Here is a 23,346-nt window from a genome sequence, read left to right as displayed (position 1 = left end):
GCTTGCGCAAGGGTTGCGCCTTCCCTCGGATCGCTGCTAAGCCTCTGCCGCACTAGGGCCGGACGAACCTAGTCTGTTGCCCGTACGCTCTCACGTCATAGCCGCACGCCGATTCACCCTCCGCCCTCCGTGCCCGTCACGCCGTGGCCTGGCTAGCTGCTATACTTGAACGTCGCATCTGCTCTGCCGCCTGCTGGTGGTTCTTCGACTTCAGTTATTCTTTTTTTCTCCATCAACGCCCAAGGTTGCCCCTCCCGCCCTCTCTCTGCTCTCCAAGCAATTCCCCCGCGTTGGCTTGCCCCACTCTGCGCCTAGGTAGTCTAACCACGCAACAACGGGCACAGCTCTCGCACCATTGCAACAATGGGCTCTCTCAAGAAAGCGCTAGACAAGCTCAAGCCGGGCCATAGCGGTTCTGCCTCTGACGACGACAAGAGCGGCGTCAAGTCGCCCACCACCAATGGTAGGGCACGCTCGCCCGCCAGCACTCCGCGCTCATCCGTCACTCTGCCCACTGGCCGGGCCAGTGCCGACCTGAAGCGCAACGACCCTTCCTCGCCCACCGAGAGCAGGAGCAGCCTCGATGGCCAGCACCGTGGCTCCCTGAGCGGCATCCTCCACCGCCGCACAGATAGCCCCAACCGCTCGTCCGCAAAGGCAAGCTCCCACCAGCGCTCAAGCTCCCTCTCCGCCAGCAGCCCCATGCGCGCCGTCAAGGAGAAGCTCCACCTTGGAAACGACTCCAGTGACGACGACACGCCCCTCAACCGCGATGGCGAGCCCATGTCCCGCGGACAGCTGCGCAAGCATGAGAAACAGGCCCAGCAAGAAGAGCGCAACAAGCAGAACCGCGAAAAGGAGATGGAGCTCGAGCGCCGTAGGAAGGAGATGGAGCAACAGGCTCTTGCTGAGCTCACGCCCGAGCAGAGGGCCAAGTATGGTGTCATCCCTCCCAACAGCTACGCCGGCGAATGGAAACACGAGCCTCGCCACAAGATTCAGGAATTCTCCGCAAAGGATGTTGGCAAGGAAGTCGTCTTCCGGGCCCGTATTCACCACCTAAGGAAGATGAGCTCCAAGTTTGTCTTCCTTATGTTTCGCCAGCAGCTCGCTACCATCCAGGGCGTTCTTATGGAGCACGCCGACATTTCCAAATACATGCTGTACTGGGCAGAGCATCTCGACGCGGAGACGGTCGTCATTGTCAAGGGCATTCTTCAAGAGCCCAAGGCCAAGCAGGGCGAGGTCCTTGGTGCCACCATCCACGACGTCGAGGTTTCGGTCCACGATTTGCATGTTGAAGCCTCAGTTACAGACCACCTTCCCTTCAATGTCAATGAAGCCGAAGTATCCCAGGCTGAGGTTGACGCTGAAGCCGCCAAGCTGGCTGGCGAGGAACGCAAGGAGGGACATACCCGAGTCAAGATTGCAGACCGCACTCGTCTCAACAACCGCGTAATCGACCTAAGGACAACTGCATCGCAGGGCATCTTCCGCATTCAGTCTGGAATTTGCAGGCTGTTCCGTGAGCATTTGGACTCGGAGGGCTTCATCGAAATTCACACCCCCAAGCTGCAAGGTGGTGCAACAGAGTCTGGCGCCAGTGTCTTCAAGATTGACTATTTCGGCCGTGGCGCCTTCCTGGCCCAGAGCCCTCAATTGGCCAAGCAAATGGCCATCTCTGCGGATTTCGGCAGGGTGTACGAGATTGGCGCCGTGTTCCGTGCTGAGAACAGTAACACCTACCGACACTTGACTGAGTACACCGGTCTCGATCTCGAGATGCAGATTGACGAACACTACCACGAAGTCTTGCGTGTGCTGGATCGCACGTTCAAGGCCATCTTCAAGGGTATATATGAGCAGTATCGCCCTGAGATTGAGGTCATCAAAAGGCACTTCCCACACGAGGACTTGGTCTGGCTTGATGAAACTCCCATCATCCCATTCGCTGAAGGTGTTCGTATGCTCAATGAGTCTGGGTGGAGGGACGACGATGGAAACGAGCTTGACGAGAACGAAGACTTGGGAACCAGGGACGAGGTCCAGCTTGGCCGTGTTATCAAGCAGAAGCTAGGCACCGACTACTACGTCTTGGACAAGTTCCCAGCAAACGCTCGACCCTTTTATGCCATGAACGATCCAAATAACCCCAAACTCACGAATTCATTCGACATCTTCTGTCGAGGCCAAGAAATTCTCAGCGGTGGCCAGCGTATCCATGACGCTGATATGCTGCTGGATAAGATGCGCAAGCTCAAGATTGACCCCAGTTCCATGGAAGAGTATATCCAGGCCTTCCAATGGGGTGCACCGCCACACGGCGGTGGTGGTATTGGTCTCGAGCGTATCCTCATGTTGATGATGGGCCTCGGAAATATTCGGCATGCTTCCATGTTCCCTCGCGATCCAAAGAGTTTGCCAGAGAAGCCAGTCGTCAAACAACTACGTCACCCAGAGGCGAGCACGATGCACCCTCCGTGGGAGGGACAAGACCGCGCTGTTGCAAAGATAGACTTTCAGCCCATTGAGAAGCTCATTGCCAACTACGGAGATGCCACAAATACATCATGGTTGGAGCCCCGTACTGAGATTTGGCGAGACGAAAATACCGGTGCTGCTGTTGGTTTTGTGCCTCAGGATGGCTTCGCTATCACTGTTGGCGACCCTCTATGCCACGAGTCTCAGTACCTCAAGACTATGTCTGGCTATCTCCGATATATCAAGAAGGAGCGCAACCTTAAGCCGATCTGGCTGCTTGTAGGATCGGCAGCCGAGGAAGTCCTGGCAACAAAGTTCAACTGGCGCACATTCTCCGTCACTGGAGAGCAGCGTGTTGACCCTGCGCACAACCCTGCTGACAAGGACTCGGATGTGCAGCGCAAGATTCGCCATGCTGAGAAAGAGGGTGTTAAGATTACCGACTATGCTCTCGGCTCGCCGCCACCACCAGATGTCAAGCAAAGGGTGGATGCTCGTGTGGAAGATTGGCTGAAGAACCGCAAGGGCAAGCAGGTTCATTTGACCAACATTCACCCATGGCAAGACGAGGAGCATCGCCAGTATCACGTTGCAACTGCACCGGATGGTACCATTGTTGCTTTTGTCACCATGGCCCAGTTGTCGCCGGACCACGGTTGGCAAGTCAAGTATTCGCTAGACTTCCCCGGCGCACCCAGTGGCTCCATTGAGCAGGTCGTCACACATGCTCTCAAGCAGGTCGCAGCAAGCGGCGCTACAAGCGTCACCTTTGGCGGTGGTGCCAGCTCCAAGTTCAGTCCTGGACACAATGTCAAGGGCACACGTGTCAAGGTCCTCAGTCGTGCATACCACGCGATTGCAACTGAGCTCAAGCTCACCAACAAGACTGAATTTCGCGAGAAGCTGGGCGCGACGGACGACCCGAGTTATATCTGCTATCCGCCTCATGGGCTGGGCCCTATGGCGGTCAAGGCCATCCTGAACTTTTTCTCGGATGACGAAGAGAATAACTAAAGTATACATTCTGTTGGAGAATACACACGGGTTATAGTAAAGAGGGGCATGGATGGATGGATGGATGGATGGATGATTGACAGGCATGATACCACTAGGCGTTTTGCTGTTAGTAGCACGGGTAGGCCTAGTAATACCTGTCTGACTAACTCGAGTAACTTTTGTAGTTGGAAGACGTTTTCACACATCTAGATAGTCTTGGTTTCTTTAATGTACTTAATACCCTATTCGAAACGTTGCACCTGGTCAGCCCACTTGATGACGCTGCTGAGCTGACTTTGCATGCGCCGATTTTACATACTACGCTTCGTTTCGGCACACGCACGGCTCGATTTCCGCAATATGGCCGATTCTGGGGTCGCACAACTCATACATGCGGCGGAGAGGTCGGTAGTCTTGTGCCACAGCAGGCTGCACGTCATTCCCAAATGCTTTCACACAGTGCGTTCACCCTGTGGGTCTCACTGCGCATATTTCTCGGCCAGCAGCACGTGCGATCGGCTGCTGGCTGGCCGTTGGCAACGTCTCCCGATGAAGAGGACAGAAACGCGGGGAATACTCGGCGCACTAGTGCAAGGCGGGGTCTTGCAGCCGGATTGACAGGTCGTTCGGAGCCACGACACGGCTATGTAAAGAGGATACTGAAGCCGTGTGATTGGCTGCCGACAAAAGTTTACAGGAGTATTGCCGCTGATTTGAGGTCTGACGTTTACCCGTCGCGTGTCGATATCGGAACTTTGTTAACGGTGGAGCGCCGTAAGCCTGCTTGACATGGAGATTACGCCCATGGAGAGGCACGGGCAGGAAAGTATAAGGATGGCCTGGTCTACGTCCAGAAACAAGCAAGGAGAGCAGTGGGATTCCTTTGTTTGCACAACACTGCCCTACGCGTGAAGACACCCAAGCTCAGTGCTATAAACGACTGGCAGACGGCTGTCCCTTGACCTCACACTGCCTGCAAATCCTCGCTCTCGTTGGCAACAATGTTTCTTACATCACTTCTCCTGACACCTTATACCATCCTTCTTCTGCCGGTTCTCTTCTATCTTCTCCCATATCTTCGTAACTGGCAGATCCGCGACATACCGGCGCCATTCCCAGCCGCTTGGACCAATCTCTGGTTGCTTTACCAGTGCCGCCGCGGGAAGCGCTTCCTTGCCGTTCACGAAGCACACAAAAAGCTTGGAAAGCTTGTCCGTATTCAGCCTCACCATGTCAGCATTGCTGATGCAGACGCCATTACCCAAGTCTACGGCCATGGCAACGGCTTCTTGAAGAGCGAGTACTATGACGCTTTCGTATCCATTCGGAGAGGCCTGTTCAACACTCGGGATCGTGCCGAGCACACCAGGAAGAGGAAGACGGTCGCCCACACCTTTTCTGCCAAAAGTGTGCTGCAGTTCGAACAGTACATCCACCACAACTTGCAAGAATTGCAAAACCAGTGGGACCGCCGAGCTGATGGTGCCAAGAACAACGGAGGATGGTATAACATGGATGCGCTGCACTGGTTCAACTACCTCGCCTTTGATGTCATCGGTGACTTGGCTTTTGGGGAGCCTTTTGGCATGCTGAAGAAGGGAAGAGATGAGGCTGAGGTCGCCAAGGATGGAAAAATTACATATGCACCGGCTATCGAGGTGTTGAACCGAAGGGGAGAGGTCAGCGGGTATGTCGAATTACTGCCTGCAACTTCCGGCTGAAATGATGGACTAACACGATGTAGAACTGTCGGAATCTTCCCTGCGATCAAGCCCTACGCAAAGTACTTCCCAGACCCATTCTTCAGCCAAGGCATGAAGGCCATCGAGAATCTTGCTGGTATCGCCATCGCTCGTGTCAACGCTCGTCTTGAAAAGCCATCCGACCGTGTGGACCTACTCGCCCGCTTGATGGAGGGCCGTGACGAAACCGGCAACAAACTCGGCCGTGAAGAGCTTACAGCAGAAGCCCTTACCCAACTAATTGCTGGCTCAGACACTACTTCAAACACTTCGTGCGCCCTCCTCTACCACTGCCTCAAACACCCTGAAGTTGTCAAAAAGCTACAGAAGGAGTTGGACACTGCGCTTCCAGACCCAGATGCCGTCCCCTCCTATGCTCAAGTCAAGGACCTTCCATACTTGGACGCTGTGATTAAAGAGGCGATGCGCATCCACAGCACCTCGTCCCTCGGACTTCCACGCGTCATTCCCCCTGGTCCTGGCATCACGATTCTCGGTCACCACTTCCCTCAAGGCACTGTTCTCTCCGTTCCAGCCTATACGATCCACCACTCTGCTGAGATCTGGGGGCCCGACGCAGACACGTTCCGTCCCGAACGCTGGGAGAGCCTCACAGAGAAGCAAAAGGCGGCGTTCATTCCATTCAGCTATGGTCCACGGGCTTGTGTGGGCCGGAATGTGGCTGAGATGGAGCTGGCATTGATTGTTGCGACGGTGTTTAGGCGGTATGAGTTTGAGCTTAGGCAGGAGGAGATGGAGACCAGAGAGGGCTTCTTGAGGAAGCCATTAGGGTTGGAGGTAGGAATGCGGAAGAGGGTGTTCTCGTGATTTTGGGGGTTGAAAAGGAGATCTGTTTCAATATAGGCATGATATTTTGTTATTTGTTCATACAGGGCTTTTCGCCATACGGACATGGTGGTGTGATGAGGCCTAAGAAGTATTCATGATAGTGCTAGTTCTAAAATCGTCACCAGAAGCCTTGGCGATTAAGCTGAGCGCGCTGAAGTGAAAATGGTTTGCATACGAGCATATCCCAACACGTGAACTGGTGTTGGGTGGAGCTGTGACGTCGGGGAAAGTGAAAGCGCGCCAGCCTAGTGTGGGTGCACGGACCACGTATGTTAGCGTCCATCGTCGCGATACTCCCGAACAACGCGCATGGCAGAGCCAGGCGTGCCCTCAACAACGACTGCAGCTCTCGACCCAGCGCCCCTCGCCTTCCGCCCCTCCACAGCCCGGCCGCACACCCGGGAGCCAGGACTGCCTGCGCCGCCCATGATGGCGCCCCTCGAGCTCGCCGATGCAATGGACGACGCCTCGTCGGGCGACTCTTTTACCCTGCTGAAGCAGCAGCTCGAGCTCGACTTCAGCTTTGCACCGCGCCGGGTCAAGGGCCTGACTACGCTCGACATTCAGCCCGACCAGGCCCAGCTGCGAGACATCACCCTCAATTGCCGCCAACTCCGTCCCACGAGCATCCGTATCCAAGGCGAGAAGGCCGCCTTTAGCTATTCGAATCTGCACCAGCGCCTAACCCTCTACCCCGGCACCGGCCTCGAGCAGTATCACTTCGTCAAGCAGCGCATAGCGCGACACACCTCGGGCGCCGAGGATGAGCTGGTCATCACAGTGCCTGACAAGGTCAGGATTCGGGAAGTGAAGCCCTCAGAGGCTGGCATGACGGATGACGCACCAGGCACCTTTTACGCGCCGTTGAAGCTCGAGATTGAATACGAACTAGACGATTTCCGGGACGCGCTTCACTTTGTCGGTGTCGAGGATGGAGACGCTCGCTTCCCGCATGCATATACGCGCAACTCATCTTTCCCTGGTACCGCATCTTGCCTGTTTCCGTGCATAGACGACGGCGAGACGAGGTGTATCTTCGAAGTCTCCATCCGCTATCCGCGCACGCTGGGCGACGCTCTTAGCAAACCCTCGCCACCGAATGCGAACCCCAATGGACCACTAGCCGATGGAGTCGACAAAGCCGATAGTGTCATGTTGGATGTAGACGATGAGCAAGCTGATCTATCCGAGGAAGAGAAAGCCATGGAAATGCAAGTCATCTGCTCCGGCACGCTGACGGACGATGTGAGTGCCTTTCCTGATTATTGTGTATGTTTTACTAACATGTATAGATTCTCGATCCCGCCGACCCAGCACGAAAGACTGCAAGCTTCTCATGCGAGACCCCTGTACTCCCCCAGCACATTGGCTTTGTCATCGGACCTTTCGAACATGTCGACCTCTCTGAATACCGTGATACCCTGGATGACGAGCGCTTGGGCGAAAATGCTATCAAGGTCCACGCATTCTGCTTGCCCGGCAAGGAAAACGAGGTCCGGAACAGCGCCATGATGCTCGCTCGAGCTCTTGACACTTTCACGGAGCGATTCCAGAGTTATGCGTTTGGGAACTCCTACAAACTCGCATTCGTAGACGACCTGGATTGCGATACTGCGCACACAGCCTCGTTTTCAATCTGCAGCTCGCGCCTGCTCTTCCCGGAAACCGTTTGGGAGCCACTCGAGCACACGACCAGGGTGTTGGTACATGCAGTAGCCAGTCAGTGGATAGGCGTGGATGTTATCGCACACAATCTGGAAGACTACTGGATTATCGTTGGTGGCTCGTGGTTCATGGCTGAACTGTATCTCAAAGAACTCTTTGGCCGGAATGACTGGCGCTTCAGGCAAAAGCTGATGGTAGATAAGGTCATCTACATGGACCGCAAGCGCCCATCGCTTCAGCAGCTTGCAGAACACATGCAGTTGGATCCTCGTGAGGCCGAATTCATGGAGCTCAAGTCGCTTATGGTCCTCTCCATTCTGCATAACCGCCTGGTAAAACAGAGCGGCAAAAACGGTGTTGATAGATGCTTGTACCGGATGTTATTCAATGCTCGTCAAGGAAAGTATCCCAACGGCGCAGTTACTACTGATGACTTTCTCGATATTTGCGAGAAAGTAGGCCACCAGAAGCTTGAATCTTTCTTTCAACAGTGGATTATAGGCGCAGGATGCCCCACATTTCACTGCGTTCCTTCATTCAACAAGAAGAAGCAAGTGGTTCAGCTTACCATCAAACAGCTCCAGGCCGACTCGTCCATCACAACAATTGAGAACGGTCTTGCGGCAGATGACTTTATGCGCGAAGCGAAACAGAAATCTCGAGACTTGCGGTCAGCAACAGGATATCCCACATTTGTAGGCCCCATGACTATCAGGATCCACGAAGCCGACGGTACCCCCTATGAGCATATTGTCGACATCAACTCGAATAATGTCAAAGTTGAGATTCCGTACAATACCAAATACAAACGATTAAAAAGGAATCGATTAAACAAGGAGCGTATGGCCGCCGCCGCTGGTCTCGATGCTTCCGGCGAAACACAAGAAGATGTCACATTTTACATGTTAGGAGACCTTTTTACTTCACCCCAAGAACACGAAGAGTGGCGACTCGACGATTGGCCACCGGAAGACGAAGCTAAGCAGGAAGGTGAAGCGTACGAGTGGATCCGCATCGATGCAGACTTTGAATGGATATGTCGGACCAATATTGAAGACATGCCGTCGTACATGTACGTCTCACAGTTGCAGCAGGACAAGGATGTTGTTGCACAAGCAGAGTCGATACAGTTTCTTGCCAACAAAGAGGGTCACCCGTTGATCTCCACTTTCCTGGTCAAGACGTTGATGGACAATCGATATTTCCACGGTATACGGACTATGGCTGCCATGGTCCTCGCCCAGAGCGCGCTGAAGCGGACTCAGTGGGTTGGACTCTTCCACCTGAAGAAGGCCTTTCGTGAGCTGTTCTGCTTGCCAAACTCGCCAATGACTCGATCAAATGACTTTTCTGACCGCAGCATGTATCTGATACAATGCGCTATTCCTAGAGCCATTGCTAAGATCAAGGGCGAGGACGGCAGATCACCACTAGAGGCTAAGCGTTTCCTACTGGATCTCGTGCGATACAACGACAACCGCGGAAATGATTACAGCGACGACCATTACATTGCCACACTGATGCGATGTCTGGCGGAAACCTTGACCAAGACGAATATAAGTTCCGAGCTCAGCCACGAAGAATGGGCGCAGGAACAGGACTTTACCAACAAGGCTATCGGAGAGCTCACTCGACATCAGAGGCTTGACGAATGGATCCCTACGTACCAGAATGTGTACACGACCACTGCACTTGACTGTGCGTTCAAGCTGGTTACAAGCCGAGTGACTCCCTTCAAGCCTACTGAGTTTCTGCAGTACGCACAACTAGGGAATGCAGACAATGTGCGCTTAAAAGCGTGGGAGTGTCTCATTCGACTGGGCATGTTCCGCAAAGATTCGGTCATGAGGTTTCTGGTACATGAGATTCGGTCTGACCCTTCACCGTACTTCAGGAAGCAGATGCTACGTATTCTTGGTCTTGCCATCGGTCAGGTGGCTACCGGTGATGTTTGGGCACCAGAAAAGGCTGCCGAAACTGCTGCAGACACGCTTGTGGTTGAGAACGAAGCAAGCAACGCCGAACGCGCATCCGCCCTAGCTCGTCAGAACCTTAACGGAGCTTTGAGAGGTTTGAAGAGCGACCTGCAAGGACACCAAACTTTGCGGTCGGTACTTGAGGAGGCACTCAAGTCCACAACTTTGTCTGTTAACGACATGTCTGAGATCTTGGACATCTGCGATATGATCTTTGACAACCAAAAAGTCAACAAGCTACCAGTCAAGTTGGCCCTTCCACGTTACTGGACTGTAGAGCACCTCGGAAAAGCAGTGCTGCGCTTCAAGCAGACCAAGAAATATAGGACGACTCCCAAGCGGCCTTTGGTTGCCCCTACTCCAGCCCCTGCTCCAGTTCTTCCGGTCGCTCCACCTCTTCCTTTGCGAGAGCCAGTGGCACCGGTAGTGAAGCCAACCGGCCAGCCGAAGTTGTCACTCAAGATTGGCGGGCTGCTAAAGAACAAGAGTGCATCGTCTCCACCGACAGCTGTCGACTCTACGCATGCCAAGTCACGAAGTCAATCGATGGTGTTTTCGCCCACTGTTCATTATTCGCCATCCCCTATTTCTCAGTCCACTAGGCCATCTCCAGCGCCGCAGCCGCAGCCACAGTCGAAGCCACAGTCTCAGCCGCAATCGCAATCGCAGTCTCAGCCGCAGTCGCAGTCGCAGTCAGAGTCACAGTCACAACCGCAGTCGCAGTCTCAGCCATCACAGCCTGCCGACGCTTCTGTTCCTACATCAGCTCAGCCAGATTCTCGAGCCTCGACACCAGAGATACCATTGATGCAGCAACCTATGAAGAAGGTGTCTACTCCAGCAGCAACACCCAAAGTAGGAACCCCAGCACCAGTACCGGCTACCGCTCCAACTGCAGCTTCAGTACCAGCACCGAAGATAGTTACCAAAACCCCAGTCCCACCACCAAGAGTCTCGGTACCAGCTCCCAAGTCAGCTTCTGTTCAATCAAAGCCGGCGATGGGATCCGTCAAGATACCAAAGTCTGTATCTACACCAACCATGTCATCGCCCGTTCCCCTACCCGCCCCCAAACTCAAGATCAAGACGAAGACTGCCAATGGGTCAACTGTAACTTCCAGGCCATCAAGCGCAGCTCCTTCGCCACGCCCCAGCGCCGCACCTTCGCCTCGACCGACTGTCGTCCCGCCACCTCGTCCCACTGCATCCGTACCCGGACCCGTTGCCCGACCCGTCATCAAGCAAAAGCGAAGCAAAATCGTCAAGCTGCGACTCGCACCCCGCCTTCTCTCACGCTTCACAGGCGACACTAAGAAACGCAAGCTTATCCTCGGCAACGGCGGCAATGACGACGACCGACCCCTCAAGCGCCAGAGCCTCGAAACGGGTGTGCGCGTGAATGGCGGCAACGGCACGCCCAAGAGCGGTCTGGTGAGTGTGGAGCGCGGAGGAAGCGATAGACCGCGTCTCGTTGTCAAGATGAAGCTTGGAAAAGGCAAATTGCCTGTTGAGCGGAAATGGTAAAAATGAGAGAGAAATTGGTGTGATTTTAATGACGTATGAACGAACCGTGTCTCTCTGCGTGTGTGTGCGTGTGGAAAGGGACATTAAGCCAGGCGAAGTCATGATGGGTGTGCGTGGATGAAAGAGAAGTGAACTATAGTGGTGGTGGTGGCGTGTGTGATGAGAGGTAAAAGGAGAAAAAGATGCATTTTAATGGTGTTTATTTCATCTCGGGGGGGGGGCATTATCGGTTTACTACCACTACTATTACCCTTCTCTATCAACTTTGAAGGAAGGACCAAGGAGCAAGTGGACAATTGCTTTTCTCCCCGGTCAACGAAAAAAAAAAAAGAACATGCAAGGATATTTGGGTGGGAGAGGGATTACTACCAGGGAATCCTTCTGGAACCCAGGAAAACGAAAGCGGACAAATGGGAATTACCCTGTTAGGCATAAACAGCATTCAGCGATGGCGTTTTTTTTTTTTTCGTTCTTCTACTTTTGGGACTCTACCTTTTTTGTTTTCTGTAGGTCTTCCTTCTTCTCTCTTTTCCTTGTTCATCTTCCGTAGTCGGAATATTAGGTGGATAACTATACCCTTTGTTTTATTTTATTTTATTTTTTTTTCGTTCTTTCTCTGAAAGAGAGAAGAAAATGAGGGGTGGGGGGGAATGGGGAAAATGGAATAAATGAATTATATGCAAGTTCTTATCTTTTGTTCGTTTGTTCGTTTGTTTGCTGTTTGTGCAGCTGGTGTGATTGGAAGTCAAATATGGGCTTTTAGTGGGCAAGTGAAAAAAGAGAATGTGACGATTTTGGGCGACAAGACAAAATTGAGAACAAGAGGATTTGTGGGAGTGAGAGAGAATGATGTTGGTACTTCATGAAAAAAAAGGGCAGACCCTGTACCCAATTCTAGTACACTACCTATGTCGTATTCTATTTGCCCTACCTTCAAATATCATCATTTCCCCACAAACCAAAATCAAAGAGAGAGAAAAAAAAGAGCTCAAATGTTCCTCCCACGCTTAAATCGAGATGCATTTTCGATAAAGAAACTATCCCAGCAACGTCCGGAAAAAAAAGAGGGCGGGGGTTAGAAAGTGGAATGGGTCCTTTTTACCACGAGAGGTAGTATTAAGTACAAAAAAAAAAGGTGGGGGTTGGTTGAAGAAGAAGAAAAGAAAAAGGTACGTTATCTTAGCCGAGTTTATGATCCCCAAAGCAATTGTTTGACAGAGAGTACACCAGATTGAAATACGGATTCGGGCATGGGCGCTGGCTCGGGGGTAGTTGTCTTGGTTGCATCGGGAGGCACTAACGTTGGCGTCGTGGTGGTAGTGGTAGCGGTTATCGTTGTCGTTATCGGCTTTGGTGAGTCCTGTATTGTAGTAGCGGAAACAGCAGCATCCGGCGCGCTGTTTTCTTCTTCCTCTGCAGTCATCATCTTGAGGCATTTAGCTTCGGGCAGAACAGCCTTGCTCTCCGGGCTCGCAGATGTACGTTTCCTCTTTTGGTTGGTAGATCCGGGTGGACAGCCTCTCTTTTTTGGCGCTGCAAAGAACATACTTAGTTGGCTTAGACGGGAGAGGATGATTTGACGGTCTCACCATTCGTCTTGGCTGGGTCTGTTGGCGCAGCATCAGGGTCGCTCTTTGCCGTGTCCTGTGGAGGGTCGTCTTTGGCGGTGGTAGCAACTGTGACGTTTTCGCTTTCGGTGTCTTCGGCTATATTAGGTGAGGCGCTAGAATCAGCGGGCTTCAATGCATCTTCGGCCGACTCAATGACCTTGCCGCACACCAAACATGAGATGTCAACGTCCCACTGCCTTGTATCGTCCTCGGATGTGAGGTTTTCTGTAATTGTAAGGCGAGTCTTGCCAGCTTCGGAGGCGCTTAGTTTAGCGTCAAGGCTAGGCTTTGCAGCCAGGTCATCACTGCTTGCTTTTGCACGCTTACTGGGCCGGCCCCTCTTCTTGTGTTTCTCGCGTATGTCCCGGATCGCCTGCTGCTCAAGACAATGGGCATGGAGCCAGTCTGAGCAATGCGGACACTGGACCAGAAGCTCGTCAGGGTTGATTGGTTGCTTGTCGATGCAATACTTGTTAAGGGCCTGCCAGGCTGTCAGTAAACGGTGACGCATACAAGCAAGAATGGGCCTACGCTGAATGGATTGCTCTTCTTGGTGACGTCGTAGCTCTGCCTGAAGAACAACTGGTCTGCCGGCAGCGGTAGGCTGTCTGGATCGTCGTTCCAGTGGACCACGTCGGCAAGAGACTGGACAGTCAGAGGTTCGATAATGTCCATGTGATTGCTGACAATGATCTCGCTGGCGCCATGGTGCGGCTGGCGGCCGCCGGGCAGGTCTTCTGGCCGATATGCCCAAAAGACTCTGAGGAATACGTGAGAGGAATCGCCAGCGCGAATCTCCAAGATTTTGGCTAGCCAGCCCTCGACAGCACTAGGCGGATTGGCGCCATCTGGATCTTCACTGTTTTTGACAAAGACTAGTTGATTTACTTGGAACTCTTCGCTGTTGATGGTGAACTTTCGGTAGCGAGAGGTACTCTCCCAGTGCAGGGCAGGCGATATTTTGACGTGAACGGTGCTGAGCTTAGCTTCGGGAAAAGGATTCTCCTGTACGACGTTTGCATCCAAGGGCGCATCTTGGCCCGGATACTTTGGGATTTTGACCTCTGCGCCTGTCTTGTTGTTCTTGGTAGCGACGGACTTGTTGTGGGGCTTGGTGTTGGCAGCCGAGATGGTGAAGCCTTTGAAGTCGTCAATGGCAGACCAATCGACTTTTTGCTTCTTGGAGACGGGGGCTTTTGAGCCATGTGGGTGGGCTGCATGGCTATGGATAGCTTTGCGTTTGCGGGCCATGGTGGGGGTTGCGACGGGAGTGCAGTGCAGGCAGAAAAGGTATGGGCCTGATAAGCGGTGGTAAGGCGGCGACTGGACTAGCTGTAGTGTGCAGATCCAAGGCGCGCAAGACGTGCTATGACAAAGAAACGAGGCGTCAAGCTAATTAGTTGGAGACAGAAGCGATGGCAGAAGTGGAAAGGGTTTGGTAGCAAAGAGTGAACAGACGCGTTATGGCAAAAGTGGATCACCCGACGCGTTATCAGCCGCCGGGCAGGACCAAAGCCACGGGTCGCCAGCAGACGTGACAGGTCACGTGCCGTGCGGCTGGGCTGTGCGGCGCTGCATGGGTAGTAAGCATGTTGCAGATGCTTGCATAGTATTGCTGTGTGTGTGTGTGTATGTGTGCATGTACTTACAGTAGTAGTTTAGTAGCAATAGTAGTAGTAAGTACCTAGCAGGACTGGGCCGACGGTCGGGTCGGACGGGGGGGGTGCTGGGCCAGGGAAAGGGAAAATAATACCCCGGATTCCCCTCTTGCAGTGCGTTGCGTGCACCTGCAGCGCAAAAAAACCAAACATTCCCAAGGCCGCACCAAGGCCGAGCTGCACTGCCACAACATCATCATAGTCACCATCACCACCGTACAAGATGACATAGGTGCCGACTGCCCGAGCACAAGTGGGCAGCGGCCTTTTTAGTCTCGCACGCGCGTCCGAATGCGCTTCAATACGGCTCTAGACCAATGAATAAGCGTGCTGTGACCACTGTCGTCCTCGGACCAAGCGCTGCATTAGGAGGCTGCCAACCCGTCGCCGCCAAGCGCGCCCGTCCAAGGTGTTGCTCGCTCAAGAGGCTCTGGAGAGAGTCGAGCCGGCAGGACCATGGGAATGTCGTCGTGTGCAGGCGGCCATGATGGCATACCTTTGATGGCGCCGCATTGGGTCCATGTTGAACACGACGGCCTACTCTTTCGCCGATCGTTTGAACCCTTCCGCGTCATAGCCTGCGCCATCCCTGCCATGCGCCCAGAAATTCCTCCACAAGTCTAACACGACCGCGCTGCTCCGCTATGCACTACATACTACATCTACCGCCTATTTACTCCCTCTAGCCCCAATAATCTCTCCTCCCCATCCTTTTTGTCTCCCGCATCCCCTCACTCCTCCCGTCGCTCGTTCCCCCCCGGATCGCCTCTGTGCCTGCTGTCGACGCCCCTTGAGCGAGCCGTGTCCTCTGTGGCTGGCGCGACTGGTCCAGTACCATCGATACCGCACGCGCTGCTCCAGAGCACCTGCATTCTTCATCCGCGATCCGTCCCGTCCCTCTCCCTCGCCTCCCTAGACCCTCTCGTCCGTCGCTGCCATGGGTCGACCCAAGAGAGGTAAATATTGCGCCCCGCTGCAGCCCTTTCCCTGCGCTCCATCATGCCCCCCGTCGTCGCCTTTGGAACAAACAGTTGCTAACGCTGCGCCCCGCTCGTCCCCTACAGTCCTCTCTTTCATGTCACAATGGGGTGGCCTACCAAATACTCTGCACAAAAACCCGCCCTCTGCTGGTCCTTCTCCAGGCTCCACGTCCCCCGCTGCTCCACCTTCGCCTGCCATGAGACAGCAAGGAGCCTCGCCAAATCTCACCCACTCCGCAACCGCCCTCGAAAGTTACAACAACGAGCGCCCGCCTTCTCGAACCGCCGGGCGCGAGCGCAGCGACTCGCGAGCCTCTGTACGCCCCATGTCCATGATTCAGACATACCAGCCACCTGTCATGGAGGTGAGCCAGGACACGTTACCTGAGCTACAGCGCATCTTCATGTTTCTCAACAGTCATTCCAACAAGCTGTACCAGGAAGGCTACTTTCTCAAGTTTCATGACACCGATTCTCGTACGTCGATCAACCATGTCACGCATACTTGGCCTGTGATACTGACAGCATGTAGGAGGCCGTCCCCCTCCAGACCGAAAGTGGCAAGAGTACTTTGTCCAACTTGTGGGCACCATTCTTTCGCTGTGGGATGCGAGTGCGCTCGATCAAGCAGGCGGCGAGGCTGAGGTGATACCCACGTTTATTAACCTTACCGACGCCGCGATTCACATGGTAATGGAGTCCCTACCTGACCCCGCCATGCAGGCCATCACTAACCCAGCTAGATTCCCTCCATGACGCTCAAGGATGGCAAGAAGCTCGACAACATCCTCAGTGTGTCAACCGCTGCCAGCAACAAGTACCTCTTCCATTTCGACTCGTACCACGCCCTAACGCAATGGACTGCTGGTATTCGCCTGGCCATGTTCGAACACACCACTCTCTCCGAGGCATACACAGGCGCATTGATTGCAGGCAAGGGCAAGTCACTCAACAACATCCGTGTCATACTAGATCGACAGTGCGCAAAGTACGAAGACTGGGTCCGCGTTCGCTTCGGAGCTGGCACTCCTTGGCGTCGCTGCTGGTGCGTCGTATCTCCACCGGACGAAAAGGAGTGGATGAAGCTGCAGAAGATGCACAAGAAGGGCAGTTCTTACGAGCGACCACCGGTTCTGAAAGGCGACATCAAGTTCTACGACACCAAAAAAGTCACCAAGAGAACAAAGGCCATTGCCACGGTCAAGGATGCATACTCGTGCTATGCCATTTATCCGCAATCGAAACCGCTCATTGACCAGTCCACCCTGGTCAAGATTGAGGGCAAGATTACTGTTCACTCGAACCCAGAGAGCACAACCGAAGGATTTGTTTTTGTTTTGCCAGAAACGCGGCCCGCCATTTCAGGCTTCGAAATCATGCTTCAGTTTCTCTTCCCCGTTTTTGACACGTTCGCTTTGTACGGACGGCCCAAGAAGCTAATTGCCGATGTTCTTGACACTCGAGGCTTGATGTTTGCCATGCCGTCAGATCGACGATACGGATACTTGGAAATGTGGGATGTCGTGGGCTTGATCAACACACCAGGCAGCGACAAATGGTCGGAGCGTCAGTGGAGAAAACAGCTGAAGGATCTTACCTCGACTCGCATGAACACTTTGGGTTCTGACGCTGGTTCCGTTTACAATCGAGCTAGCCGCAGAAACACCGTGGGCCGTGCCGGTTTCACTCCTCGTGGCTTACGTTTCGAGGACCACGGCTCGGTCCGCTCTAGCCCATCGACGCGCCAGTCATCACCTAATAGGAAGACGCTCCAGGATCTTGAAGTGCAACCACCGCGTCGGGTCGGAACTGCACCAGCTGCAGACCCATTTGGTACTCCGCGCCATCAACGCTCCGTATCCGAGCAAGTCAATGGTCACAGCCAAACGAAATCATCAAGGTTTGTACCCGATCAAGCATCGATTGAAGACGAGAACCCGCCAACGCCCCCCGAACATCGCATATTCAACGTGACTCCACAAGACGGGGCTGTACAGCCATATGACAGTTCAGACTATGATGAAAGTCCTTCGAGAGAACCACGTGATCTGCCGCCGCCTCCTGCAGACTTGGCCGCTCCGCCCCAGGGCAACGTCGATCTACCCCCAACCCAGGAGCATGCTGCCAACCAGAAGCCACCCGTCCGGCCCAACATTCCCATGGCAAAGCCGAACCCAGCTGTTGACTCGGCTACACTTCAGCAAATGGCTGATGCCGTGCATGCACCATTGCAACCCGGCTTGGCTTATTCCAGCGGTGTCGCAGCTTGGAGAAGCCAGGAGAGCATTCAAAGCAGGCGAAGCGGCGATTACGCTGACCAAGGGCAGATGATGTCTCTCGACGTCACCTCAAGACCACCTCCAACAAACCAAAACTCGATCAACCGTTTGTCCACCATTCCTGCATCGCCTTATGTTGAGCATTCGGAGTTTGTCGATCCTCCAAATACCTACCAGCCAGTCGCCCCACCTGTCCCAGAGCATAGTGAGTTACCGCAGCAGCCACAAAGCCAAGAGCTTCCTTTCCGCCCACACCCGGAAAATGGCAGCATCACACGCAAGCCACTGCCAGGTCCGTCTCCCCTCGCCTCGCAAGAGGATGACACTCTGTCGACCAATAGCTCAAGACTCGACAGTTTACAACACGACGTAATCGACCTCGAAGCACTCGATGCTCTCAACATGGCTCAGGCAACTTTGGCCCGCCGGCCCAGCGCATCAAGCAGTCGTTACGAAGATGATGCGGCATCTACATCAACACCGGACTATGCTAGCATTGTTGAAGAGGAACCACAGCCTCCCCCACGCCGACTTCCTCAAAGACGTGAGGACCGCCCCAGAAGTGGCGTGTTGACAATTATTGGAGACCCCAACGTGAAGGCTCCTGTAGAACAAGACCCGCATGGATACAAGTCTATACTAGATCCTGCCCAGGCACCAACCGAGATGCCTAACATTGACTTTGGGCCAACCTATGCTTTAGACTTTAATGAAAAACGCCCGGGTACTAGCGGAACCATGACACAAGGGCTGCACGACGGCGGTGCCTCCCGATCCAAGGAAAACCTTGTGACAATTCCAAACGAGCACAGGAGGACTTCATACATTTCTGCAGGTAGTTCGCCTCACTTGCCTTTGCATGTGCGCAGTGGCTCCGACTCCTCGAAGATTCAGGATACACGGCAGGTGCCCTGGCAACCAGCCGCGCCCCCAACCCATCAGTCAGACAAACAAAAGTTGGATCCTCAGGATTGGGTAATGCACCGCGCGTCCATGCAGCAGCCTAAGATGTATGGGCACGGGAGGAGCAAGTCGCACACGCCTCCACCTTTTGTTCGCACACCTTCCGGGGATTGGAGCCAAATTCAGCGATCTCCGTACGAGTCCTCAGGAATGGTCCGCCCACCTAGTCGTCCACTAAGCTGCGGGGTAGACACGCTGCTCGAGCAACGACCCACGACATTGTCAGCTCGAGAACAAGAACAGGTGGCGCGAATGACAAACACGCCCCTTCTTGACCTCTCGCAAAATTCCAAGAAGTCGCAACAACAGGAGCCCCCTACAGGGTTGACCGGGCTCATTGACAACCGCGAAAAGGAGAGGGCCGCATCAAAAATCAATCGCAACAGTTACTCGGCAACTATGCAAGTCGAGATTGATAGGCGGACCCTGCAGAACCAGCAACGACAAATCATGGAAGCCCAACAGCGTCAGCAAATGATGATGCAACAACATATGCAACAGCAAATGCAACAGCAGTATGCCATGGCGCAAAGTACGTATGCCCCAAGCATGATGGGTACGCCAAGCGGCATGGCAGCACCAAGTGTGATGGGTACGCCTAGTGTAATGGGTGCCCCCAGCGTCATGGGCCTGCCCACAGGTCCCGCCACACCATCCGGCGCATCTGTCATGGGTTACTCCACACCAAACCAGATGCACTCAATGTACCAACAGCAGCAGCAATATTTCCCGCAGCAGGTGTCGACACCATATATGCAGGTTCCTGGTGCTTGGACCACACCAACAGGACAAATGCCACAAGGGCAATACTTTCCTCAACAGCCTATGCAAGGCTATAGCAACGTGAGTCAGCAGCAGCAACAACAACAACAGCAACAGGCACCGACACAAGCATATGGCGCAAGCTTTGATCAGGCACAAGAGGCAGCGAGACACTCTTACCACCAGCAGCAAGGTCATTTGCGACGATGAACGGGCCCACAGCCGTAAGAGCAATTGATAAATTTCGAGATCGGGTTTAATTTGTAATATTCCGATTGGATAGATGGGGGGTCAATCCTTGTACATGTTTTTCCTTGCGTCTTTTTCCTTTGTCCAGTTTGGTGCATGCCTTGATGGCCTCGGTGCATCTAGAAGTTTTGGTTTTGGGTCTGGATAAAAACATTCTTGCATAGTGGGGTCCAGACATGGGAATGGAGTTAAGCTTTAGGGTTTTCTAGACTTTTTTCTTTTCTTTTTGTACTTTTTTTTCTTAGCATACTTGATAGTGGGCATTGATCGAATACATGCATAATTGCCTTTTCGGTAGCAATCTCTACCCTATGACGTAATGATGCATTTGCTTATATTTCTTTTGTAGTGGTTTGGCATACTCTGTCATATAGTAACAAGAGGATATTGAGGGGAATCGCTTCTGGAACTGTTTACATGTTAAAAACGATATTTGAGCTTGGGGACCAAGCATGCGCTTCGAGGCAGACGCGGTACTATACTACATTCAACTTCTAATTCCGCAAATCCACAACAGAATGCCCCTCGGTGCGGGGCAGAAACCGTAACCCCCCCTCATTCCAGGGAAAAAACGGAGCACCAGCACCAGCTACCCCTCCATTTTTTTTAAGCCGGCTCTAACCCGACCCAATAACACTACCATGCAGCAAAACCGCCTTCTCGTTACTGAAGTTGGGCACATCCTCCATAATCTCCTTGGTACCGGGATCCTTTAGCGCAGCCTGAAAGCCCTCGTAGCTCTCCCACTCCATGACGGACGAGTACGCATAGGGCCCGTCGGCATTGAGCTGTGACACTTTGAAGTTTTTGAGGCCGTGCTTGGTCCAGTGCTTTGCGGCGAGGGGCATGTGCGTTGCAAGGTAGTATTTCTCGTCAAAGGTGGAGGTTGCGGTCTTGGGGTAGAGGACCATGACTGTTGCGGGAGCCATGTTTGTTTGTTTGTTTGTTTTGGGGGGGGACGGGTTAAGCTTGTTGTTTGGTGGAAGAGAGGAAGATTTAAGTGTAGTATACGGTTTTTGTAGACGGGTGGTGGTGGTGATGATGAAGGTATGTTTGCAAGGAGTGTGTGTGTGTGTGTGTGTGTGTGTGTGTGCGATGGAAAGTTTCTCTCTTATATGTGTGTACACTAATAGTAACAGCTTTTGTTACCTCGGTTTTCTCCACTTTTCTTTTTCTTCATCGAGGCTACGGGTCCCACCGTCCCACCCGCGAACCCCGCTCCCGATCTTCTGCGCGCGTGTTGTGGCGGCGTTGGTGAGATGGGTTTCACGGATTTGGTCGGGTGGGTGCGGGCAGCGGATGCAGTGATGGACGAAAAAAACCGGATGATAAATGCACTTATTAGTATGCAATGACAAAGCCACGACCCTGTATATACTACACAATGTATGGCTAGGCTATTTCGGAGTAAGGAGGTGGATTATGATGTACTTTCCGACAACTATGGATGTTTTATGGGACTTGTAACGCCTTTGCAGTGATTTCACCAGCGACTTGGGTTGAAGTTGGACGTGATGTTTATCCGACTATTTTGGTCTGCCGATTGCCGGAAGTGCGGGCTGGCCCACTTTTGGATGGGTAGGTATGTTGGTATGGATGATCGGTGTGGTGTACATACTAGTTTTCCTAAGCAGCTCGTTTCGTCAATGGATCGGTGAGAATTGAGCGTTGACATGATTCGATTGGGCACTCAGAAAAATATATACAGAAGAGAGCTAGAATAAGAGGATACATCTTGGTTTTTGGTAGTCATGTATTTCGTACCACTATGATATGATTCGGTCTACATGACCTGGATGAGAGCTTTGTCGCTTAAGCTCCTAGAAAGATGAAATGACTGTGTGTAAGACCTGGAACCTTTAAGAAAAAGAGTTGACACAACCCAACAAATTCTGTAAGATTGTCTCGAAATGGAAAAAAAGGAAAATTTTAGGTCTCCTGTTGGAAGTCACAGAGACGAGGTCGATTATGCGCTTTTGAAGTAGCGCCACTGTTGTTGAGGTTTTGTTCCACTAAGGATTTAAATGAAGCAATCTATGTAAAGGCCAAAAGTTTAGCCCAAGAAGGGACAATTTGATTACAAACATGTGACCGCTATTAATCTACAAGGTATTATAGATAAAGGTGCTGTAGGTTGCCCACCTCATAAGCCAGTACAGTACAAAATCATTTACCCTCCACATATGCCAATCCTAAATTGACCGATATTGGCTAATAAAGTCGACGAGCGCTCTTGCAATCAGCACCTTACAGAGCTACTCCAGCCACTTCTCGGGTTCAAATAGCTGACTGGTAAGAGTACAAAGATATCCTAGAGCTGCCTCCACAGTTTACGTTCTTGTTACCGGCGCAAGGCCAGGAACAGTCAATCTCTGGAGCCAATTTTCCTATACGTAAGAACTTGTTTCCGCAAAAGCAAAATTGACCCGCCTCGAGACCAAAGTGTAAGTAGCCCTGACAGAAGTCTCTGCATCTTCTCACCGTCATACTGGCGTCGTTGGTAACCTTGTCGTTAATCAGTCGATTGGTGCTATCGAAGTAGCAGCCCTGGTGCTTAAATGGGGCGAAAGACCAGCCGGCCTTCAGCTCTGACAGTTCCCGATCGCAGGTAGCATGTGCCTGTCGTGCCGAAGTGAGTTCGTCTGAAAGTTCTTTCTCGCGAACAGCATGCGCCTGTTGTGCCGCCACAAGTTCAGCTGCCTGACCTTCCTGGCACTTGAGGTGCGCCTGTTCCATCTCGTGAAGTTTAACCATCGCCTCTCGCTCGCGCTCCATGTATTGATTCCTTTCCGCCTGGCATATGTCAAGTGAAGCATCATTGCCCCCGCTGCTCTGACCAGGCGATGGAACCGGCTGGTTGAAGATGATGCCGTTTGTGCAAGTGCACGAACAGGTGTCGTTGTTGAGTGACGGGTCCGTACAAGTGACTGAAGGTTTCACTCCTAATGTTATACGTCAGGAACTCAGATTGTTTTGAATTCTCAGATCTACTTACCATTTTCGCACTGGTAGGAGTTCCCGGAAATCCCAGAAAAGTCTGACGTGCTCATGGTGTACTGGGGGTCATAGGCAACAGCCCCCGTACATAGGGCGGAAGTAAGATAGATCCAAGAGGCTCTCATGGCAAGTGCAGGCAAATGGGTGAATTATGAGGAAATTTTGTTGCGGAATGGTAGTTACAAAGTCTTCCACGGTTACAGGTTTATATCATCAATGTCTAAATTACTTTTTGCGCCACATTCCCACCGCTGCATGCGACAAGTAACTCATCAGCCGAGATGTGCAAAATCATGATTGTTTATGGATAATGCGTCATGCGCAAATAAGAGACACTGGGGCTTGACCTGGATGCTTTTCAAAGGGTTTTCTTTTATCATATGCGCAAATTTGTATCTTGCCCAGACAATACGAGAGGTGGCAGAGGAGCTCTGCCCCAATCAAAAGTCTTTTCTCCCTTTAGTGTTACTATCTTGCGGATTTGCATTTTGTGTGACGAACCTGAGAAGCATAGATGAATATTATGATTGGTTTAGCACACCTTAATCTGGGGAAAGATCGGTCTAGATAATGCTAACTGGCCGGCAAAAGGTTCCGCTCATGATGTGGACTCTT

At 52.7% G+C, this 23,346-nt stretch overlaps 7 protein-coding genes across 7 annotated transcripts; 4 read left to right on the top strand and 3 right to left on the bottom strand.

Moving 5' to 3' along the window:
* The first annotated feature begins 218 nt into the window (after positions 1-218).
* Positions 219-3,568, top strand: PSV08DRAFT_40395 (uncharacterized protein). Its single transcript, XM_014226087.2, has one exon. The coding sequence runs from the start codon at positions 364-366 to the stop codon at positions 3,493-3,495; it is 3,132 nt and encodes a 1,043-aa protein (XP_014081562.1). The 5' UTR covers positions 219-363; the 3' UTR covers positions 3,496-3,568.
* A 771-nt stretch (positions 3,569-4,339) lies between these two features.
* Positions 4,340-6,276, top strand: PSV08DRAFT_201676 (cytochrome P450). The gene is made up of 2 exons (XM_014226086.1): positions 4,340-5,164; positions 5,222-6,276. Exons 1-2 carry the CDS (start codon positions 4,479-4,481, stop codon positions 6,045-6,047), a joined length of 1,512 nt encoding a protein of 503 aa, XP_014081561.1. The 5' UTR covers positions 4,340-4,478; the 3' UTR covers positions 6,048-6,276.
* A 221-nt stretch (positions 6,277-6,497) lies between these two features.
* On the top strand, positions 6,498-11,233 carry PSV08DRAFT_222410 (uncharacterized protein; the record flags this gene model as incomplete). The annotated part of the gene is made up of 2 exons (XM_014226085.1): positions 6,498-7,313; positions 7,361-11,233. 2 exons carry the CDS (start codon positions 6,498-6,500, stop codon positions 11,231-11,233), a joined length of 4,689 nt encoding a protein of 1,562 aa, XP_014081560.1.
* Positions 11,234-12,790: 1,557 nt separating this feature from the next.
* PSV08DRAFT_179494 (uncharacterized protein) lies at positions 12,791-14,094 on the bottom strand (the record flags this gene model as incomplete). Its single annotated transcript, XM_014226084.1, has 2 exons — positions 12,791-13,324; positions 13,375-14,094. 2 exons carry the CDS (start codon positions 14,092-14,094, stop codon positions 12,791-12,793), a joined length of 1,254 nt encoding a protein of 417 aa, XP_014081559.1.
* A 1,268-nt stretch (positions 14,095-15,362) lies between these two features.
* On the top strand, positions 15,363-20,014 carry PSV08DRAFT_389737 (uncharacterized protein). The gene is made up of 4 exons (XM_014226083.2): positions 15,363-15,457; positions 15,566-15,958; positions 16,014-16,171; positions 16,225-20,014. The coding sequence occupies exons 1-4, from the start codon at positions 15,439-15,441 to the stop codon at positions 19,693-19,695; spliced, it is 4,041 nt and encodes a 1,346-aa protein (XP_014081558.1). The 5' UTR covers positions 15,363-15,438; the 3' UTR covers positions 19,696-20,014.
* A 337-nt stretch (positions 20,015-20,351) lies between these two features.
* Positions 20,352-20,663, bottom strand: PSV08DRAFT_351083 (uncharacterized protein; the record flags this gene model as incomplete). The annotated part of the gene is made up of 1 exon (XM_014226082.1): positions 20,352-20,663. One exon carries the CDS (start codon positions 20,661-20,663, stop codon positions 20,352-20,354), a length of 312 nt encoding a protein of 103 aa, XP_014081557.1.
* Positions 20,664-21,770: 1,107 nt separating this feature from the next.
* Positions 21,771-22,896, bottom strand: PSV08DRAFT_294522 (WSC domain-containing protein). The gene is made up of 2 exons (XM_014226081.2): positions 22,730-22,896; positions 21,771-22,676 (listed from the first exon to the last, which is right to left on the bottom strand). Exons 1-2 carry the CDS (start codon positions 22,854-22,856, stop codon positions 22,012-22,014), a joined length of 792 nt encoding a protein of 263 aa, XP_014081556.1. The 5' UTR covers positions 22,857-22,896; the 3' UTR covers positions 21,771-22,011.
* Positions 22,897-23,346: the final 450 nt, after the last annotated feature.

Source organism: Bipolaris maydis, assembly GCF_028858645.1.
Source record: "Bipolaris maydis strain C4 unplaced genomic scaffold PSV08scaffold_6, whole genome shotgun sequence".
Classification (NCBI taxonomy): domain Eukaryota; kingdom Fungi; phylum Ascomycota; class Dothideomycetes; order Pleosporales; family Pleosporaceae; genus Bipolaris; species Bipolaris maydis.
The sequence above is the reverse complement of the archived record's forward strand: the minus strand, read 5'-3'. Positions and strand labels throughout refer to the sequence as shown.